At 40.4% G+C, this 17,852-nt stretch overlaps 1 protein-coding gene across 4 annotated transcripts in view; it reads left to right on the top strand.

Annotated features, from left to right (window-relative positions):
• The first annotated feature begins 16,939 nt into the window (after positions 1–16,939).
• Positions 16,940–17,852, top strand: part of GAB1 (GRB2 associated binding protein 1) — a 185,757-nt gene continuing 184,844 nt past the window's right edge. For 2 of the 4 annotated variants that reach the window (XM_036763024.1, XM_036763023.1), the window contains exon 1: positions 16,942–17,275. In XM_036763024.1, the coding sequence (XP_036618919.1) occupies positions 17,204–17,275 (72 nt within the window). In that variant the 5' untranslated portion in view covers positions 16,942–17,203. Of the gene's footprint in view, positions 17,276–17,852 lie in introns of all 4 variants that reach the window. The other 2 variants (XM_036763021.1, XM_036763022.1) reach the window with 2 other exon arrangements.

Below are 17,852 nucleotides of genomic sequence, written 5' to 3'. Positions count from 1 at the left end.
AATGGCCTGCTTTGGGAAGGCATGAGATTCCTTTATTCACTCTGTGTTTCTCTCTCTCTCTCTCTCTCTCTCTCTCTCTCTCTCTCTTCCTCTCTCTCTCTCTCTCTCCCTCTCTCTCTCAGCAAGGGTCACATGGCTAATAAGTTGTCTGAGGGATGTGAACTGACTCCAGGGCCTGTGCTCTATCCACTGTACCATCTAGCTGCCCCAATTCCTTGTCAAGTATGATGTGGAAAGGATTCTTGTTCAGATCCAGGTTGAACTAAGAGATTCTGTGATTCTCAGTTTGGTCTTCATATGACTTTTATATATGCTTCTATAAAACAGCTAGGTAGCAGAGTGGATAGACTGCCAGGCCTGGAGTGTGGAAGACTCATCTCCCTGAATTCAAATCTGACCTCAGACACTTACTAGCTGTGTGACCCTGGGCAAGTCACTTAATCCTGTTTGCTTCTGTTTCCTCATCTGTAAAATGAGCTGGAAAAGGAAATGGCAAACCACTCCAGTGTCTTTGCCAAGAAAACCTCAGAAGGGGTCACAAGAGTCAGACACTACTAAAAATAACTGAACAAATTAAACATTACTACATATGCAGCAAGAATTCACACTTTCGCCCAGTCTACATCATATTAAAGCTATCGGGGTCAAAAACATAAATAGCATATAAAAGCTTTTCTGTTATAGAAATTAATATAAAAATACAAAGTATCCTTATATTCATCAAGGTGAGAATTTTACAAAATTTTTTTGTGTGTACCCAAAATGATTGTGTCACACATCATGATTTTATTTATATTTGGTATGAATCTGGGGTTTCACTGGTGTTAGGGAATGTCTGGGGTGGCAATCATCTCCATGCGGATGAGCAGCTCACCTGTAATGCATAGTCTGATGTGGTAGCCTGATCACTGAGACAGGGTGACTTGCTCATGCTCCCACAGCTAGGGTGCATCACAGGCAGGACTCAGACAAAGGTCACCCTTACCACAAGAGCAGCCTTGTAGCTACTACACCACACTGCCTTTCTTTAGTGACTATACCATAACCCTAGGAGGTCATTATTTCATAGGCTGCTTTTCCCTGCTTTTCCACTCCTGCCCCTCTCACTTTTCTGTTGTACTACAGTTGATACTTAAGACTAATTCCATGTTCTTTGGAAAGAAATATATTCTTTTTCAAAGAGCTTTGTTTCACTGAATGATTATCAGCCTTTCTCTTATTTATTTTCTATTGGTTTCTTTTTGTTAATGTTTCATACAGTTTACAGTTTATGCTATTTTTGTCTTTTTAAACTGCATTTTCTTTTTATAATTTTCATTTTTATAATTCTGTAATAAGTTATTATATTCTAAAAATAAAAGTGGTGCTGATGGTTTACAAGGGCTGACTAGATTAAAGATGGTTTCACGGGCAAAAATGAATAAAAATACACTTGTTTCCAATTTTTAAAAGTATATTCGTTTAAAATTTTCTAATATGACACCAGAGCTCTTTAAAGACCAAAAAAAAATTACAAATGGAGTTTATGTCCTGGTTCTGTCATGCTGTGGGATCCTCGATAAGACATTTTACCTTTCTCAGGTTCAGTTTCTGTCTCTTTAAAATGAGAGAGTTGAACGATGATAATGTAAGTCTCTTCCAATTTTATATCAAATGATTCTATAAATTGCAAGGAAAAGCTTCCCTCAGATCTTGGTGACAAAGGATCACAGAAAGCCTTAATTGTCCATTTGTATTACCTCAGGCTAGAAACGAGAGATAGAGAGATACAAGCAAATTTCATCTTCTAACAACAACACAAAAAGTGTAACCGGGTGTGATGTTTAACAACATTTAACAACCAGCTGGGAGGTGGGAGAACATACACACACACCACACTTTTAAGTTTAATCTGCATTATTAAGCATTTTCCCATCACTTTCTTAAGTCTAGACAAGCAACAAAAGTTCTGATTTGTAGCATTTGGCAATTTCTAAAGTAAAAATGCTCTCACTGAAAATTCAATAACACACTTTTGAGTGTAAGCCTCATATCAGAGATTGGCTCCTAATCAGAAGCCCAGGGAGACTTTGGAGACCGCTAAATTTGGGGGGTTTGTTTTGTCCCACCTAGGTGTCAGTTTTTTATGTCCCCCAATGGTAGAGCCAGCTCCCTTTATGTTCACTCAGTCTCATAAGGCACCAGCCTTAGAAGAGGTTTTATCTACAGAGCAAGAACAGTCAAGACTCACAAGATGAGCCCATGAGCAATCAAGAGAGCCTCTTTTCCCTTTCCTCTAACTCTAAAGACCTATATAGTCCCTGTGATTCACAGCACCACCTTGGGAATTACAAATACTATAAAGCAATTTTTTTTAATCTGCTCCTAGAGCTGTGCTAGAGGTAAAATGGGTGAAAAGAGCCTCCTTTCCTACTAAGGATCATAGATACAGAGTTAGAAAAAAACCAACAACTAAGAAGTCATGTAGTTCAATACTCTTATTTTACAGATGAGAAAAATGAGGTCTAGGGACATAGATTTGCCTAAGGTCACACAGGTAGTGAGTGGGAATCCAGGATTTCAACACAGGGCCCATGGCTCCAAATGAAGCCCTCTGCATTATTTTGCATCCTCAGAACTGAAACTTCCTTAGAGGTGCTCATTTTTCTTTCACTGAAAATTTAAATGGTTTAATCCGGCCCATTTATTTTCAACTAACAGACTGCAATGCTAATGTAGATGCTTTGAGAGTAATGTGATGATTTCTTTGACACAGAAAGAGCTGCTATAAAACTATATGAACTTTCAAAAGGACTTGCACGTGAAGTCATTGAAATCTCACTTAAAAGGATAATTAAAGACCTGTAATGTGGGAAATATAACACAGAGTCCAGTGCTTAAGGATCCAAATAAAAGTATGGGAATTTTAACTAAGATTATTTTGGTTTTAAAAAGCTAAACCCTCAGGAACTCTGCTATACTCAAAGCATACCATTAATGTTACCTCAAAAAGGACATATTCGGGTCTTACTGAAATGGGGCATAAAGAGGAATATAGACTGTGAATTCTGAGATTATATGATTATACAAAACTAATTCCACCTTGAGTTCAGAATTCAAGAAAGATGTTGAGAACCTGGAGCCTGCTAAGAAGAGAATGATGAAGATCATAGCATCACATTTAGCAAAGAGTCCATCAAATCCAACTCTCTTATTTTATATTTGGAGGCCATTTAATCCAACTTCTAGTTCATCTTGGGGATCATCAATTTCCATTCCCTCATTTAACGGTTAGAGGCAATCTAATGCAATTTGGAGGCCACGTCACAGGCTAATTAATCCGATGCCTGCATTTTACTGTTGAAGAAACTAAAGCTCAGAGAGGTTAAGTGATTTGTTCAAGGTCACATAGGTAATAAATGGCAGAGTTGGCACTTGACATCAGATCTTGACACCATAGCAGATTGGGTATCCAGAAAGTGACTAACTACTTTTCCCCTGATGATTCCCTCATTTTGTAACACTGAGGAGTTGGAATTTCTAATCCTTTGCTCATAAACCCTCACGTATTATTCTGTCGGAAATTGATTAAGCAGTTGATATAAATTAGCTTTTACAAAAGAACATTTACTGAGAAGGTATAGCAAGGACAAAAGTTATAAAATATGTCTCACACTGGAGACACATTCCTTTACATATACTCAGTCCCTAGGGAGAGTGGAATCAAACTTAAAATGGTTAATACAAAACATTCCTTTTCCAACCTGGGGACATATTCTCACTCCAGCAGCACACACACAATATCCCAAGGAGAACAAGCTCAATCTTGAACCACAAAGGAATGGAGACATGAATACAGGGTTGATGGGCCAGTCAACAGCTGGGTTAGTTCAAACAGGTTCCTATTCAGGGATGGATTCTCACTGGACTCAGTCACTGCTGCCTGCTGGTTGGTCTCCCTGCCACAAATCTCCCCACTCCAGTCTATCCTCCATTCAGCCGTCAAAGTGATCTTCCTAAGTGCACACATCCTAAAGATGTCACATCCCAGCCCAGCCCCACTTGACAGACTGCCATGAACTCCCTATGACTTCTAGGACCAAATATAAAATCTTCTATTTGGTGCTCATAGCCTTACATAACCTGTGTCTTCAACTCCCAGCTAAAATTCCACCCTCTACAGGAAGCCTTTCCTGATCTCTCTTAATTCTAGTGCCTTCCCTCTGTTGATTATTTCCAATTAATCTTGTATATAGCTTACTTGTACATAGTTATTTTCATGTTGGCTCCCCCATTAGTCTGTGAGTTCCCCGACAGAAGGGTCTTTTGATTGTTTTACATCCCTAGTGCTTAGGACAGAGCCTGGAACATAGTAGGTGCTTGATAAATGCTTATCGACTGACAGACCAACTCAGGTATTCCCTGCTACTGACTCCAGTTGCTGCTGTGATGATTGTTAGTTCTTTTGACCTTTAGAAGCTCACAAGACTGTAACCTGGTCCATTCTGTCTTCAGGTATCCATTCAGATAAGATCAAGAAAGAACACAAAAAATAGGCAAAAGCAAGAGGTGTCACATGTGTTGTAGACACATGGTAGGCTAGATGGGGAGATATAACAAAGATTAATTTTTACTCTAGTGGAATGACAGTGAAACACACTTCAAACATGGACAATGTATTCAGTTGTTTAGCTTAACCACACTTCCTCGTTACAAGGGAGGGTTCTATTGGAAATGAGTATAGTTACAAGAAGAGGAGGGTCATTAGAAACCGGAAATGTTAAACATTAGCAAAACATTTTTAATTTTAAAAAGGTAGTTATAGGGATGTTTTTTAGCTTTATAGCCAGTGGCAAAGGCATTTTTAAATGCCTGAAAGCCAGAAAATTGAAGATAAATCTGCTTAAGAAAGGTTTTGATCTGCTTGAAGTTTCAGAGCCATGTCCCCATCACATGAGAGATTTAACTCCAAGGCAGGCTGAAGGATGTTAGAAAAAACTTTTCTAATGATGTCCTTGAGGTAAAGCATTGGTAACAGTTAATGAACAGTTTTAAAAAATCATATGATTGTGCCTAGAATTTTAATGATTCCAGCTATGTAATATAATTTCAGGTCTAAAATTGCTATTCTATCTTGATTCCTGCTTCTTTTTTTTTTTTACATTTTCCTTGAGATTCTAGATCTTTTATTTTTCCAAATGAATTTCATTATTTTGTTTAGCTCTATAAATTATCCCCTTGGTAGTTGGATGGTATGGATTGTGAATTCACGAATCTGTAAATTCATTTGGGAAATATCATCATTTCTGTGATACTGGCATGGCCCAGCTATAAGTAATAATTATCACTTCAATATGTTTTTATCAGTTCTTTAAAGAATGTCATGTAATCATATCAAAATGTCTTGAGTGTACATTAGTAGATTGGCTTCCAGTTATTATATACATTTTGTGGTTCTTTCGAATGGATCTCCTTTCCATTATTTCTACCTGGATTTTGCCATTATGATGTAGAGATATTGTTGATTTCTTAAAATTTATTTTTGAATCTTGCTACTTTCTTGAAACTACTGTCATAACTTCTTTGCTGATTCCCTGGGATTTTCTAAATAAACGCCATGTTGTCAGAAAATAGGGAAAAGTTTTGCCTCCTGTTGGCAGAATGTAGCATGTAGACATTTTAATAAATTCAATTCAGCAAGTTCAACAAACATTTATTGTGTGCCTATTGGTTACAAGGCGTTGTGCCAGGCATTGGGTATAAAAAGACAAAAACGAAATAATCTTTGCCCTCAAGAAGCTTATAGTAGACGAATCACATAGTTCATCTATAGACATAGAAGGAATTTTAAAGGTCACTTAGTCCAACCCTCATTTTATATATGAAGAAATTGAGGTAAAAAAGTGAAATAACTTATATAAGGTCATCATGTATGCATACAATTAATTGCACATTATTTTTTTTAGGAGGTGGGTGAGGTTGGGACCTGTGATTTCATTGGAGTAGAGAACTCACAATGAGAAAACATCCTTTACCAATGCAGATCAGCAAGTCTTTGGCAACTACAATGTCTCAGAGAGTTGCCCGGAAGGCATTTTAGAACTCAAGTGACTTGCCTATGTACACACAGCCAATACATATCAAAAGTAGGACTTGAAACTAGGTCTTCCTGACTCAAGGGGAAGTTGTCTATTCACTATTCCCATGCTACTTCTCTAAATACAAGTTACATATGAAATCATTCTTTTCAAGAGTGAGAGTGATTACAACCAGTGGGATCAGGAAAGGTCTCATGTAGGGGTGGTATCCCTAGCCTTATCCTCTTTTCTCAGATATCCCAATTTTCTAGTACCGCAGTCTGTGCCCGGTCATTTCTTTTTCAACATGGACCCACTAGTGCTATTTAATCTGTTAAAAATAATATATGCTAAAAGATTAGTAGATGACAATGGATCTCCCCTTATGTAACATTTTAACAGAGGTTTTCTGGAAACAATTCTTGATCTGAGTGTGTGGAGTAACCAGGCCTTCTGTCAAGGAGGAATAGATGTGAATGTAGTAGAATTGAAATGACAATTAATTTGGAAGTGGAGGACCTGGGAACAAACCCCAGTTCCGGTACTGGCTATGTCACTTTACTTCTCTTCGAATCAATTACTTTACTTGTAAAGTGAGGGAGTTAGAGTATATGATACCCAAGTCCTTGATAGTTTGAAATCCTGTGATCCTTTGATAATTTATATAGGTTGGCTCCTCCTTAGGGTTCGAATCATATGACCCTGGCAACCTGACCTTCACCTTCAAAGAAGGAGTGAAGATATCTTAAGGATACACCTTTGGAGAAGTAAAGGCTACTTTGAATACAATTGTAACATTTTTACTTGTAAAGTATAAGGATGAAGGTAAAGCCAGAAGTGAATAAACTACTACCTCCTCTGGCCTCTACCTTTGGAATATGGACATTACTAGAACTATACTTTCTCTTCTTATACCTAGCAGTTTCTACTCTCTAGTCACTGCTCTCAACTCCATTCCTCTCGAGAATTCTCTCTCTCTCTCTCTTTTTTCTGAACATGCATGGGAACAAGTGGGGGGGGGGGGCGGGGAACGGGAATGAGTGAGTAAGGTCATCTGATGAATAGCCTAGACTTGTCCCAAACAGAAAAATGGCACTTTGATTCATTTTAGACTGGGGACAAAAGAAATCTCAGGATCCAGTTGTGTTCAGTTTTGAGGGAAGTTTACCTAAAGACGGTAAGTCAAAACCATAAGATTTTTTTTCTTTATTTAATTTTGCTTACAGACAAGAGGCACTTTTGGACCAAAGCTTAAACCTTGCTCTTTGTGTATCTCTTTTAATACTAAAAACAAACACATTCTTCCCTTCTGCAGTCTCTGTTTCCAGTTAATAAGATATATGAATAAAAAAGCTAAAATATATCAGATTTTAATCAGAGAGGGTTGGCTTTTAAAAGTACTAGTTAATACAGGAAATGACTGTAAAGCGCACAAAAAAACTCTAGATTATATATCCAAACTCTTGGGAAGGGAGAAACGGAAACCATCTTCACTGGCTACCTGGAAATTCCACCAAGCATGGGACATTCCTTATACTCTGGTCACAGCTGTCAAGTCTGCCATAGTAGATAAAGAGGCCAACTCCTCTCCTGCAGCTACTCTCACCATATCATGTGGGTTGCTGCCAGAGCTGCCTTCATAACCAAAACCCTTTTCTCTGACACAGCCGGCGATACAGAAATCAGATTGAAATCTCTACCCTAATCTTAGCCCCACATTTCTTTAATAAACATTTCCTATCAAAGAAATCTAAGAAACTGATTCAAATTTATAAGAACAAGAGCCAAACCCCAATAGATAAAGAAGCAAAAGATATATATAGTCGGTTTTCAAAGGGAAAAAATCCAAGCTATCAAAAACCACATAAAAATGCTCCAAATCACTAATAATCTAAAGAAATGCACATTTAAACAACTCTAAGGTTCCACCTCACCCATCAGATTGGCAAAGATGATAAAAAAGGAAAATGACAATTATCGGAGTAAGGGAGGACAGGAACACAGTAATTGATACACAGTTGGTGAAACTGTGAATTGTTCCAGCCATTCTGGAAAGCATTTTGGAGCTATACTCAAGAAGTCACTAAAGTATGCATAATACTCCTTGATCTATCAATACCACTACAGAGTCTATACTTCAAAGAAATCAAAGATACAGGAAAGGGAGACATGCATGTGAAAATAACGTATAGCAGCTCTTTTTTTTTTGTAGTAGTGAAGAAGCAGAAGTTACAGGCTGTCTAATTATTGTGGAAACAAATTATGGTATATGGATGTAATGGGATATTATTATACCATAAAAAATGTCAAAGAGGATGGTTTCAGAGAAATCTAGGAAGCTGGATGAACTGATACAGAGCAAAGTGAGTGGAACTAAGAGATAAACCTAGGGTAACCAAAAAAGAAAAGGAAAGAAGAAAAAAAATGAGTCACTGAAGCATTTAATATACATACATATATATATATATACACATAGAAGAGAAAAAAGTATAGGAAGAATCATAGACAACAGAATAGCTTTGAAAATCACACACTGAATTTATTATGTATTTTAAAAGAATAGCAAATGTGCTTAATAGAGATTCCATTTCATACACAATTTTCTTTTTCTGTTCTGCTACATATATAGAAACTATCATTTTATTTGGTGATTAAGTTCAGAATAAAGATAAATAATAATAACAAAAAGTAGAAAATACCATTCATACCTCAAGAGTACCAATCCCTTGACAATTCACTAGTTTTTCCCAGGGTGGGAAGAAAACAGTTTTTGAGTCATTCAAACTACATCTTCTAAAAGCCCATGTTACCAGGTTCTTTCCTAAAAGACCACTAGATAAAGAATATTTTTTTTCAATACTTCAGAGGCTCTATGATCTAATTAATTTTCTCTATCTTGCACCTTGACATATTGTCCCTGTTTTCCCCTAGAGATCCACCATGAAGGATCCACCCAAAATGTACCCTGGGAAATAACTTTATAGTATTTACATGTGATTTACAAGATTAACAGTAGACTAGAGGCTAGCAAACTAACCGTTCATACCTTAAAATGTAACTACTAACTGTGGTGGAGATGTAATATGTATACGTGTAAAGTTATTTCCAGTTTGATAATTCCTTTTCTCTGTCTGTAACAATTGGTGACAAATCTGAGAGATGTATTTGAGACCTAGGTCCTTCTGTCTCCAAGTCTAACTCTTTCCATTATGAGGGTCAGCCTCTCTGTAAATTTGTAAATATCAGAATTTCAAGACATTTCTGAACTCTAAATTTAAAATTCATGATAAAGTGCTAATGTTTTGAAATCTGGAGACATTTTAGGATACTCATGTAAAAGTTATGTGCAACTGTCAAATTTTAATTTACTTTTAATTTTTTTTAATTTTTAATTTTTTCAAATTTTAATTTTTTTTAAAGAAATGTATTAGTAGTAACTGTGTCTTCCCCCACCCGTCAACCCCCATTATAATTAGCTTGAAAAGGGGCACTGGATTTGAAGCCAGACCAGGATTATAATTTAAGATCTTCGACTGTATTGTCTATGTGATATTGTAAAAGTCACTTAATTTCTAGGTTTCAATTTCCTCATTGGTAAAATAAGGGAATTGGACCAAACGATCTCTAAGGTCCTTTCAATCTCTGACTGTTATAATGTTACTCCTGAATCACTAGGTTCTCTCAGACACTATGGATACTTTTACTGTATCTTTCAGAGCCAAATGGAATGCTGCAGAAAAAAACAGAGTTGGTAGTTTTGACTGTCATTTCATGAGAAACTTCACCGACATATGGAGCCAGGAACAATATATTTTTAAATTGGATCTATGTATATATATGTATGTATATATATGAAGGGCAGCTAGGTGGTACAGTAGATAGAGTGCTGGGCCTGGAGTCAGGAAGACCTGAGTTTAAAACCGATCTTAGCCACTTACAAGCTGTGTGACCCTGGGCAAGTCACTTCACTTTTTGGCCTCAGTTTCCTCATCTGTAAAATTGAGCTGAAGGGAATGGCAAAGCATTCCAGTATCTTTCCCAAGAAAACCCCAAATGGGGTCATGCAGAGTCTGACACAACTGAAATGACCGAACAACAAAAGATATATGAGAGGGTTGTCAAGAAGACAAAGAAAGGTTAATTGAAATTTCTTTTTTATAACTGTCAACCATTATTTTATGAAGAAACATTATAAAGAGAATTTTATGAGTGAGCCTAGAGAGAGAAATTAAGATGAGCATGAAAGAAGCGGAAAAAAACTTTTCTTGTCATGGTTGGAAAAAACAGAGAGGATGGAAAGGCCTCCTTTCTTTTTTTTTTTTTTTTGGTTTTGAAGTTATCAAATTTAATGAGTTGCTTCTTTTAACCACTTCCACCTACTGAAACTTATTTTGTAAAACACAGAATTACATTCATTTTTCACGTCGTTTCCTTTTCCCATTTCCACACCCAAATCCTCATTCAGCCATGTCTGACTCTTTGTGACATCATTTGAGGTTTTCTTGGCAAAGATACTGGAGTGGTTTGTCATTTCCTTCTTCGGTTCATTTTAGAGATGAGGAAATTGAGGCAAACAGGGTTAAGCGGCTCTGCTCCGCTCACTCAGCATTATGTCGTGTAGGTTTTCCCCGGTTGTTATGAAGTCTGTATCATCCCCATTTCTTACGGCACAATAGTATTCCATTACCTTCACATACCACAGCTTGTTCAGCCATTCCCCAATTGATGGGCATCCCTTTGATTTCCAATTCTTGGCTACCACAAAAAGAGCCACTATAAATATTTTTGTACATATGGGTCCTTTTCCCGCTTTTGTGTTTTCTTTGGGATACAACCTAGAAGTGGTATTGCTGGGTCAAAGGGTATGAACATTTTTATGGCCCTTTGGGCGTAGTTCCAAATTGCTCTCCAAAATGGCTGGATCATCTCACAACTCTACCAGCAATGTAACAATGTTCCAATTTTCCCACATCCTCTCCAGCATTTATCATTTTCCTGTTTTGTTATTTTAGCCAATCTGACAGGAGAGATGTGGTATCTAAGAGTTGTTTTGATTTGCATTTCTCTAATTAGTAGTGATTTAGATCATTTTTTCATATGCCTATAGATAGCTTTAATTTCTTCCTCTGAAAACTGCCTGTTCATATCCTTTGACCATTTCTCAACTAGGGAATGGCTTGTATTCCTATATATTTGGCTCAGTTCCCTGTATATTTTAGAAATGAGGGAAAGGCCTCCTTTCTTGATGAAACCATTTAACCATTAAACCATTTTTCTTGATAAGAGGATGAAAATAAATCTTGAGAAGACTTTACCTAGTATCTTCAATGAACCAAATGTTGGAATTGTGTTTCCAGAAGTAAGGAGATGTCATCTGCAGTTATACTGTTGGTTAGCTATGACTCTGGCTATGATTGTTCTCACGTCTAAAATGTTGTAAATAATTACCTATGTCTGTTTGATCACTGTTAATAAATTTTATATCCAATTATTTTAATGTTTATTTAATTGTAGGAGGTTAAGGGATTTAATATATGGAAGGATATGAGTAACCTTTATTCAGAAAGGTTTTCTCAATTTATTAAAAAATAATATTTGATGAACCGATAGGGATTTTGAGTTTAGTTGACTGATTCAGAGTTATGTTGAAATTTTATTAAGATGGAAATATAGAAACATAACCCTGGATTACCTAGAGCTCAGAATGATAAACTTAACTATGGGAACTACTCAAGTAGCAGGGTAAATATGACTTACTGTGAAACTGGTTGACCTGTATAACCCTATTATAAATGAGGGGCTCTCCTCTGTACTTTGTCATGGTAATGTCTAATAAATTGAATATACTAGTCTCCTGTTCAATGCCCTTGTCTTTCAACCTCCTTTCAATCTCTAGAAATGAGACTCTTAAAAAAATCACAAGTAAATTTGATATATTCTATGCAAGATTAATTCCATGAACATACTGATATTAACTATTTGAAATTAATTTATTCCAATTCCAAATTAATTCCGAGATTAATTCAACAAATATAAAATTACCTACTATTTTAAATTCACTATCCTTGAAGATAGGGATGCAAAACCAAAACTTTCCCTTCCCTCGAGGAGTAGTTTGCCTGGGGTTGGGGAGAGGGAAGGGTAAGACAGCCTGTCCACAGATAAGTGAATACAAAATTGAACGCTCACAATAAGAGAACTAAAAAAGGGAAGTGAATTCCATTAAAAAAGCTAGCATTTATATAAAACATTAAGGTTTGCAAAGCACTATATCTATCCATATCTAGCTTTATCTATTGATACAAGGCTGGTAGTTTGAGGACAAATTTTGACTGTCTTTCATGATATGCTTCACTTATCTATGGAGTCAGGGACAATGTAATTTTAAATTTGATCTATGTAGATCTATGAAGGGTTTGTTGACAAGACAAAGAGAAAGAAGGTGAAGTGAATTTTTTTAATGAATAGATATAGGTATATCATATCTAGAAATAGATATATTTTCACATATATAAATATCTATCTATTCTCTTATTTGACTTTTATAATAATCCTGGGAAGTATTAGATACCATTAAAATTCCCATTTCAGAGACGAGAAAATTACTAAAAGTGGTTAAGTGAGAATTCAAGCTCAGATCTCTTCCTCCCTCTAAGGCCTGTGTTCTCTATCTGCTACAACCACCTAGCTGCCTCTCAAACAAATCCTTAGATATAATGGTTGTATAGACTGGAATGAGATTATTTTATTTGGGAACCAGAAAATATTAGGGTATCAGCAGTTCATAGTACAGAAGAGGATTAATTTTTTTTCATGTTTAAAAGTTCTTTAAATTGCCTTTATACAGTGGGTGTGGTTAATCTCCCCTCCCCACAGAGTGATGGTCCCTGCCCAGACTCCCCACCCATTTTTTCTCAAATCTGGGCAGAGAGGCTTCTATACCTTGCACTAACCACTTGTTCCCAATGTTCGGGGTACAAAAATACTATACACTGTATATGGACAAGGACTGAGCAGGACAGAAAATGTTTGCATAATTTCAGACTTGTTGATTTCTAGTAAGAATCTTTATACACGACTTAAAAATCATTTTGGCTCACCAGCAAGAAATCTCAGAGTTTCCAGATCACAGGATTTATGGATGGAAGGGTCTTTAGAGGTCATCTAGTCCAACCCTTCACTTAACAGATGAGGAAATGGAGAGCCAGAGAGGATGTGATGTCCAATTAGGCAAATGAAGTAGCTTGTCCCAAATCTCAAAGGTAGTAATTACCAATGTCCTTATTCTGTAGATAAAGAAACAAGCCCAGAGAGACTAAGTGAGGAATATTTATTTTGGGGATCAGTAGATGGGAATTCTAGATTTCTAATTCTGTCAATAACTGTGTGACCTTGGGCAAATTGTTTAATCCAGTGTTGGGGAATCTTTGGGCCTCAAGGCCACATGTGGTCTTCTAGGTCCTCGGGTACTGTTTCTTGACGAAGTCCAAGTTTTACAGAACAAATCCTTTTATTAAGGGGATTTGTTCTATGAAGTTTGGATTCTGTCAGAGGGCTGCACTTGAGGACCTAGAGGGCTACATGTGGTCTTGAGACTGCAGGTTCCCCATCCCTGTATTCCTATGGGTTTCAATTTCCTCATCTGTCTCCTCTACTTGATTGTAAACTTCATGTTTTTCACCCTTCATACCTAGCTCTTCGTAGTATCTTGCACAGACTACATAGTTAATAGATGTTTTTTGAAATATAGGATGATCTATGATAATGATACTTCTACCTCTAGGAGTGCTATCTTCAAGAGCCCTTCTCTGATCACTCTAGTTGGTTCAAGCTACTGTCTTCCTCCCGCATCATCACTGCCTATTTAGTATATATATGTATGTGTGTGCATGTACACACACACACATATGGAAATGGCAAACCATTCCAGTATCTTTGCCAAGAAAACATTAAATGGGGCCATAAAGAGTAGGACACAACTGAACTATATGCACACACACATACATATATGTCTAGGCATACACAAACACACATACACACACACACACACACACACACACACACACACGTATACATTTTATATATGAAAGTAGGGCGGCCTAGCTGGCCTCAGAGCCAGGAACTGTTACTGTTGCTGTTGTTCAGTTGTGTCTGACTCTTCTGGACCCCCTGGACCACGAGATTTTCTCAGCAAAGATACAGGAGTGGTTTTCCATTTCCTTCTCCAGTGGATTAAGGCAAACCGAGCCAGGAATACTTGTATTTAAATACTATCTCTGACACATACTGGCTGTGTGACTCTGAATGGTAGACTTGTGTTTCCAGAAGTGACTTAACCAGTGGGCAAGTCATGATCTAGGCAACTTTCTATAAATTGCAGAGAAATTGCCAACCTGCACTGGTAAAGAGAGGTTCCCTATCCCAATGAAACCACAGGTTCAGCCTCTATACTGTTTTTGCTTATCTGTGAACATACTGAATTTAAGCTCTTGGAGGGCAAGGACATTCTCACATTTGTATTCCTAGCATCCAGCACAGTGCCTGGCACATAGTAGGTGCCTAATAAATACTTCTTGGTTGAACAAATCTACAATTCTAAATTTTATTAAATAGTTTATATTTCAAGACCCAGAAAAATGAATTGGGGAAAGTGCACATTATATGAGCTGGAATTTTCAAAGTCTTTAAAAGCCAGGCTTATGAGTATTAACAACAGGAAAAACAAAACAAAACACCTCATTATTATGAAATGGACTTTAGCACCAAATCATAAACATTAGGTACAATGCGTTCTTTCAAAAACTTAAGAGTTGGTTCTCAGCCAGCACAAGCAAAGAGAAGTGGCAGAAATTGATCACAGAGGTGAATGATCACAAAATGTCCCTGAAATAATAGCTGACCTTTAATTAGCACTTTCAGGTTTGCATAGAACTTTACATGCATGATCTTATTTGATCCTTACAACAGCCTTCTAAGGGAGATGCTACAGGTATTATTATTTTCATTTTACGTCTGAGGAAACTAGCTCACATGCTCACATAGCTAGGGTCACAGGCAAGATCTGTCCTCCAGGTCTCTCCTGATTCCAAAGCTTCCATTTTTCTGCCGCACACAAAAGCATAATGTAACACTTGTCGCTGGACTGAGGTCTCTCTTTCAACTCTAAAATTTTATGATTCTGCTCAGTAAATCAACAGGAGTTAATTTTTCTTCAATTTAATTTTGGTTAAATTTAAATTAGCTTACTCTTTCCCTTCCAAAAACTTTTCTTTTTCTTTTTTAAAATTCCCACCATGGTCATCGACTAGGCAAACTTATTTCTTCTGATTGCTGGCCGGGACCAAGTCTCATTCTTTCTATTCTATCGCTCCCACTTCCACCCAAGGGCAGGGATTTAGAAGCAACTCCAGTCCCCAACAGTTCGGATAACCCTCTCTGGGCCGTTCTGCACATTCTTCCCCAGAGAAAATTCCAAAACTTCCTTTTAACCACATTAAAAAAAAAAGACTTGGTTAAACACACAGTCCAGATGACAAAAACTGAGATTTCTTATTTCAGCGTCTTCCTTCCCCCAACCCCTCCTCCTCTCCTCTTGTCAGTGTTCTTTCTCAGCGAGCCTGCCTAGTTGGGTCCCGGCCTCCAACTTTCAAGGCAAAAAGAGGCTCTCTAGAAGTCTCCTTCTGCCCATCGGGGAAGAGTGGGGAGGAAAGGAAACAGACATCTCGCCATTCCCGGACTACAGATCCCAGAGTGCCTCTCCTCCCTCCTGTCTCTGCTCTGCCCTTGTTGTTGAGCTGAAAGGGCTTTGGCTGAGTTTCAAGGGAAAGTCTTGGCCTCTCAGTCCGGACAGGGAGAGAAACAGCCACCAGGGGCCAAACTTGGGAAAGGGGAGGAGGAAAAAGAGGAAGGGGGAGTGGGAAAAGGCAGGGGGTGGGAGGAAGGAGAACCAGAAGGGGGAGGGGTGAGATTGGGGGGTGGGGTGGGGGAGTGTGTGTCCAACCTGTCACCAACTCCTAGGCTGGAGCTGGATCTTGGAGAGAAAGTGGAGGGGCGGGGGAAGAGGAGGAAAAAGGAGGGCTAGGTCTGTGGAATTCACTCCCAGGAGGGGAGCGGAGGGAGGAGAGTCTCGCAGCAGCTCTGCGCCGGGCTTACTGGCCCCCTCCTCACTCTTCCACCTTCCACTGGAGGCGAGAGAAGGGAGGATTCCTCCCCCCAGCCCCAGGGCGGTTCTCCCCCAACCAATCCCCGCTCCAGGGCCTTGCGGGGCCCCGAGTTCGAACCGTAGAACTTTGGTGGCTCCCCAGTTCCCAAAGCCCCAGCGCGCATTTAGGGTTGTCTGCGCGCCCCTAGGGCGCCCTCCCCAAAGGCCTGGGAAGGAGGCGTTGACTAGGGGCTGCTGAGACAGGGAACTCGAGAGGGAGGGTGCTTTTGTGCACGTCTGTGTGTGTGTGTGAGTGTGAGTGTGAGTGTGTGTGTGCAGTGCAGCCTCTCCAGCAGGGGGTGGAGCGAGTGGGGAGGCCAGGGGCTCGGGCTCCCGCTCCAGGCAGAGTCTCCGGGAGACGCTAGTCACGCAGGGGCGGCTGCCCAGAGCGGGGCGCGCCCGGGGGGCTGCGGCTGCAGGCGGGCCGGCGGGCAGGGAGCTCGAGATCGGGCTCCGGCTCGCTGCTCCCCGCGCGTCCCCCGCTCTCGGGCAGCGGGACGGGATCGGCGGCTGGGCGGCGGCGGCCGAGGCGCGGGAGGGGCGGACTCCGTCGGAGCCTCCTTTCATGTCTGTGTGAGCCGGGAGCAGAGACAGGGGCGGGGGGCGGGGAAGGGAGAGGGAGAGAGGAGGGAGGGAGGGAAAGAGAGAAAGAGCAGAGCCCAGGAGGGGGAGTGCGCTCCCCGGCCAGCCCCGGCTCATTCCAGAGCCGCTCCTCTCCGCATCTGCTGGGGAGCCCGCAGAGGCGCCCCACTCTCCCTGTCTCCTCCCGCCTGCCTGCCCTTCCTCCCGGGCCGTCCGAGGAGGCCGGAGCGGCCGTAGGGCGTGCGAGGGTCCGGCCCGCCTGGGCTGCTGCTGCTGGCCGCCCCCCTGCCTCCCGCCTCCCCCACCCTCGCAAGACTCAGCAGCGGCGGCGACGGCGGCGGAGCCCGGGAGACACTCGCTCACCATGAGCGGCGGCGAAGTGGTTTGCTCGGGATGGCTCCGAAAATCTCCTCCAGAGAAGAAGTTGAAGCGTTACGTAAGTACCGCGCGGGCGCTCTACCTGGAGCGGGCTTCGCACCTCGGCCCTGGCCGCCCCCGGCCAGCCGGCCGTCGGGCGGGCGCTGTGCTCCTGCCTCTTCTCCCTCCCCGCCTCCCCGTCTTCCTCCCGCCCCCCTCCTCCCCGGGGCAGGGTCGGCCGCCGACTGTGAGTGCGTGTGAGTGCGCCCTGAGATTTGCCTTAACATTAGATCCCAAGCTCGGCCGTTTCTGTGGCTTTCCCACCCTCACCCAGTTCCCTCTCCCCCTTCTCTGGCCAGACACACACACACACACACACACACACACACTCACATACACACTCACATGCAGCACACACACGAAAGTGCACATACACATACTCACACGCATATGCACACCCTCACACAAGCACACGGACGTGAGACTTTCTCCAGCAACTTTCCTCCCTCCCTTCTTGAAAACTACGTCATTTGCGGGTTAAAGCCCTAAGAACCAAAGCAGTAAGACCCAGACCCAGGAGTTCTCTGGGAGGAAAAAAAAAACACGAAAAAAGGCTGTTAGTGTTTTGTTACTCCTTTTCCATGGAGCCGGGAAGA

The sequence above is a fragment of the Trichosurus vulpecula genome, chromosome 6 (assembly GCF_011100635.1).
Source record: "Trichosurus vulpecula isolate mTriVul1 chromosome 6, mTriVul1.pri, whole genome shotgun sequence".
Taxonomy (NCBI): domain Eukaryota; kingdom Metazoa; phylum Chordata; class Mammalia; order Diprotodontia; family Phalangeridae; genus Trichosurus; species Trichosurus vulpecula.
Note: the sequence above shows the minus strand (reverse complement) of the source record. Positions and strands in the feature narration are given on the sequence as shown.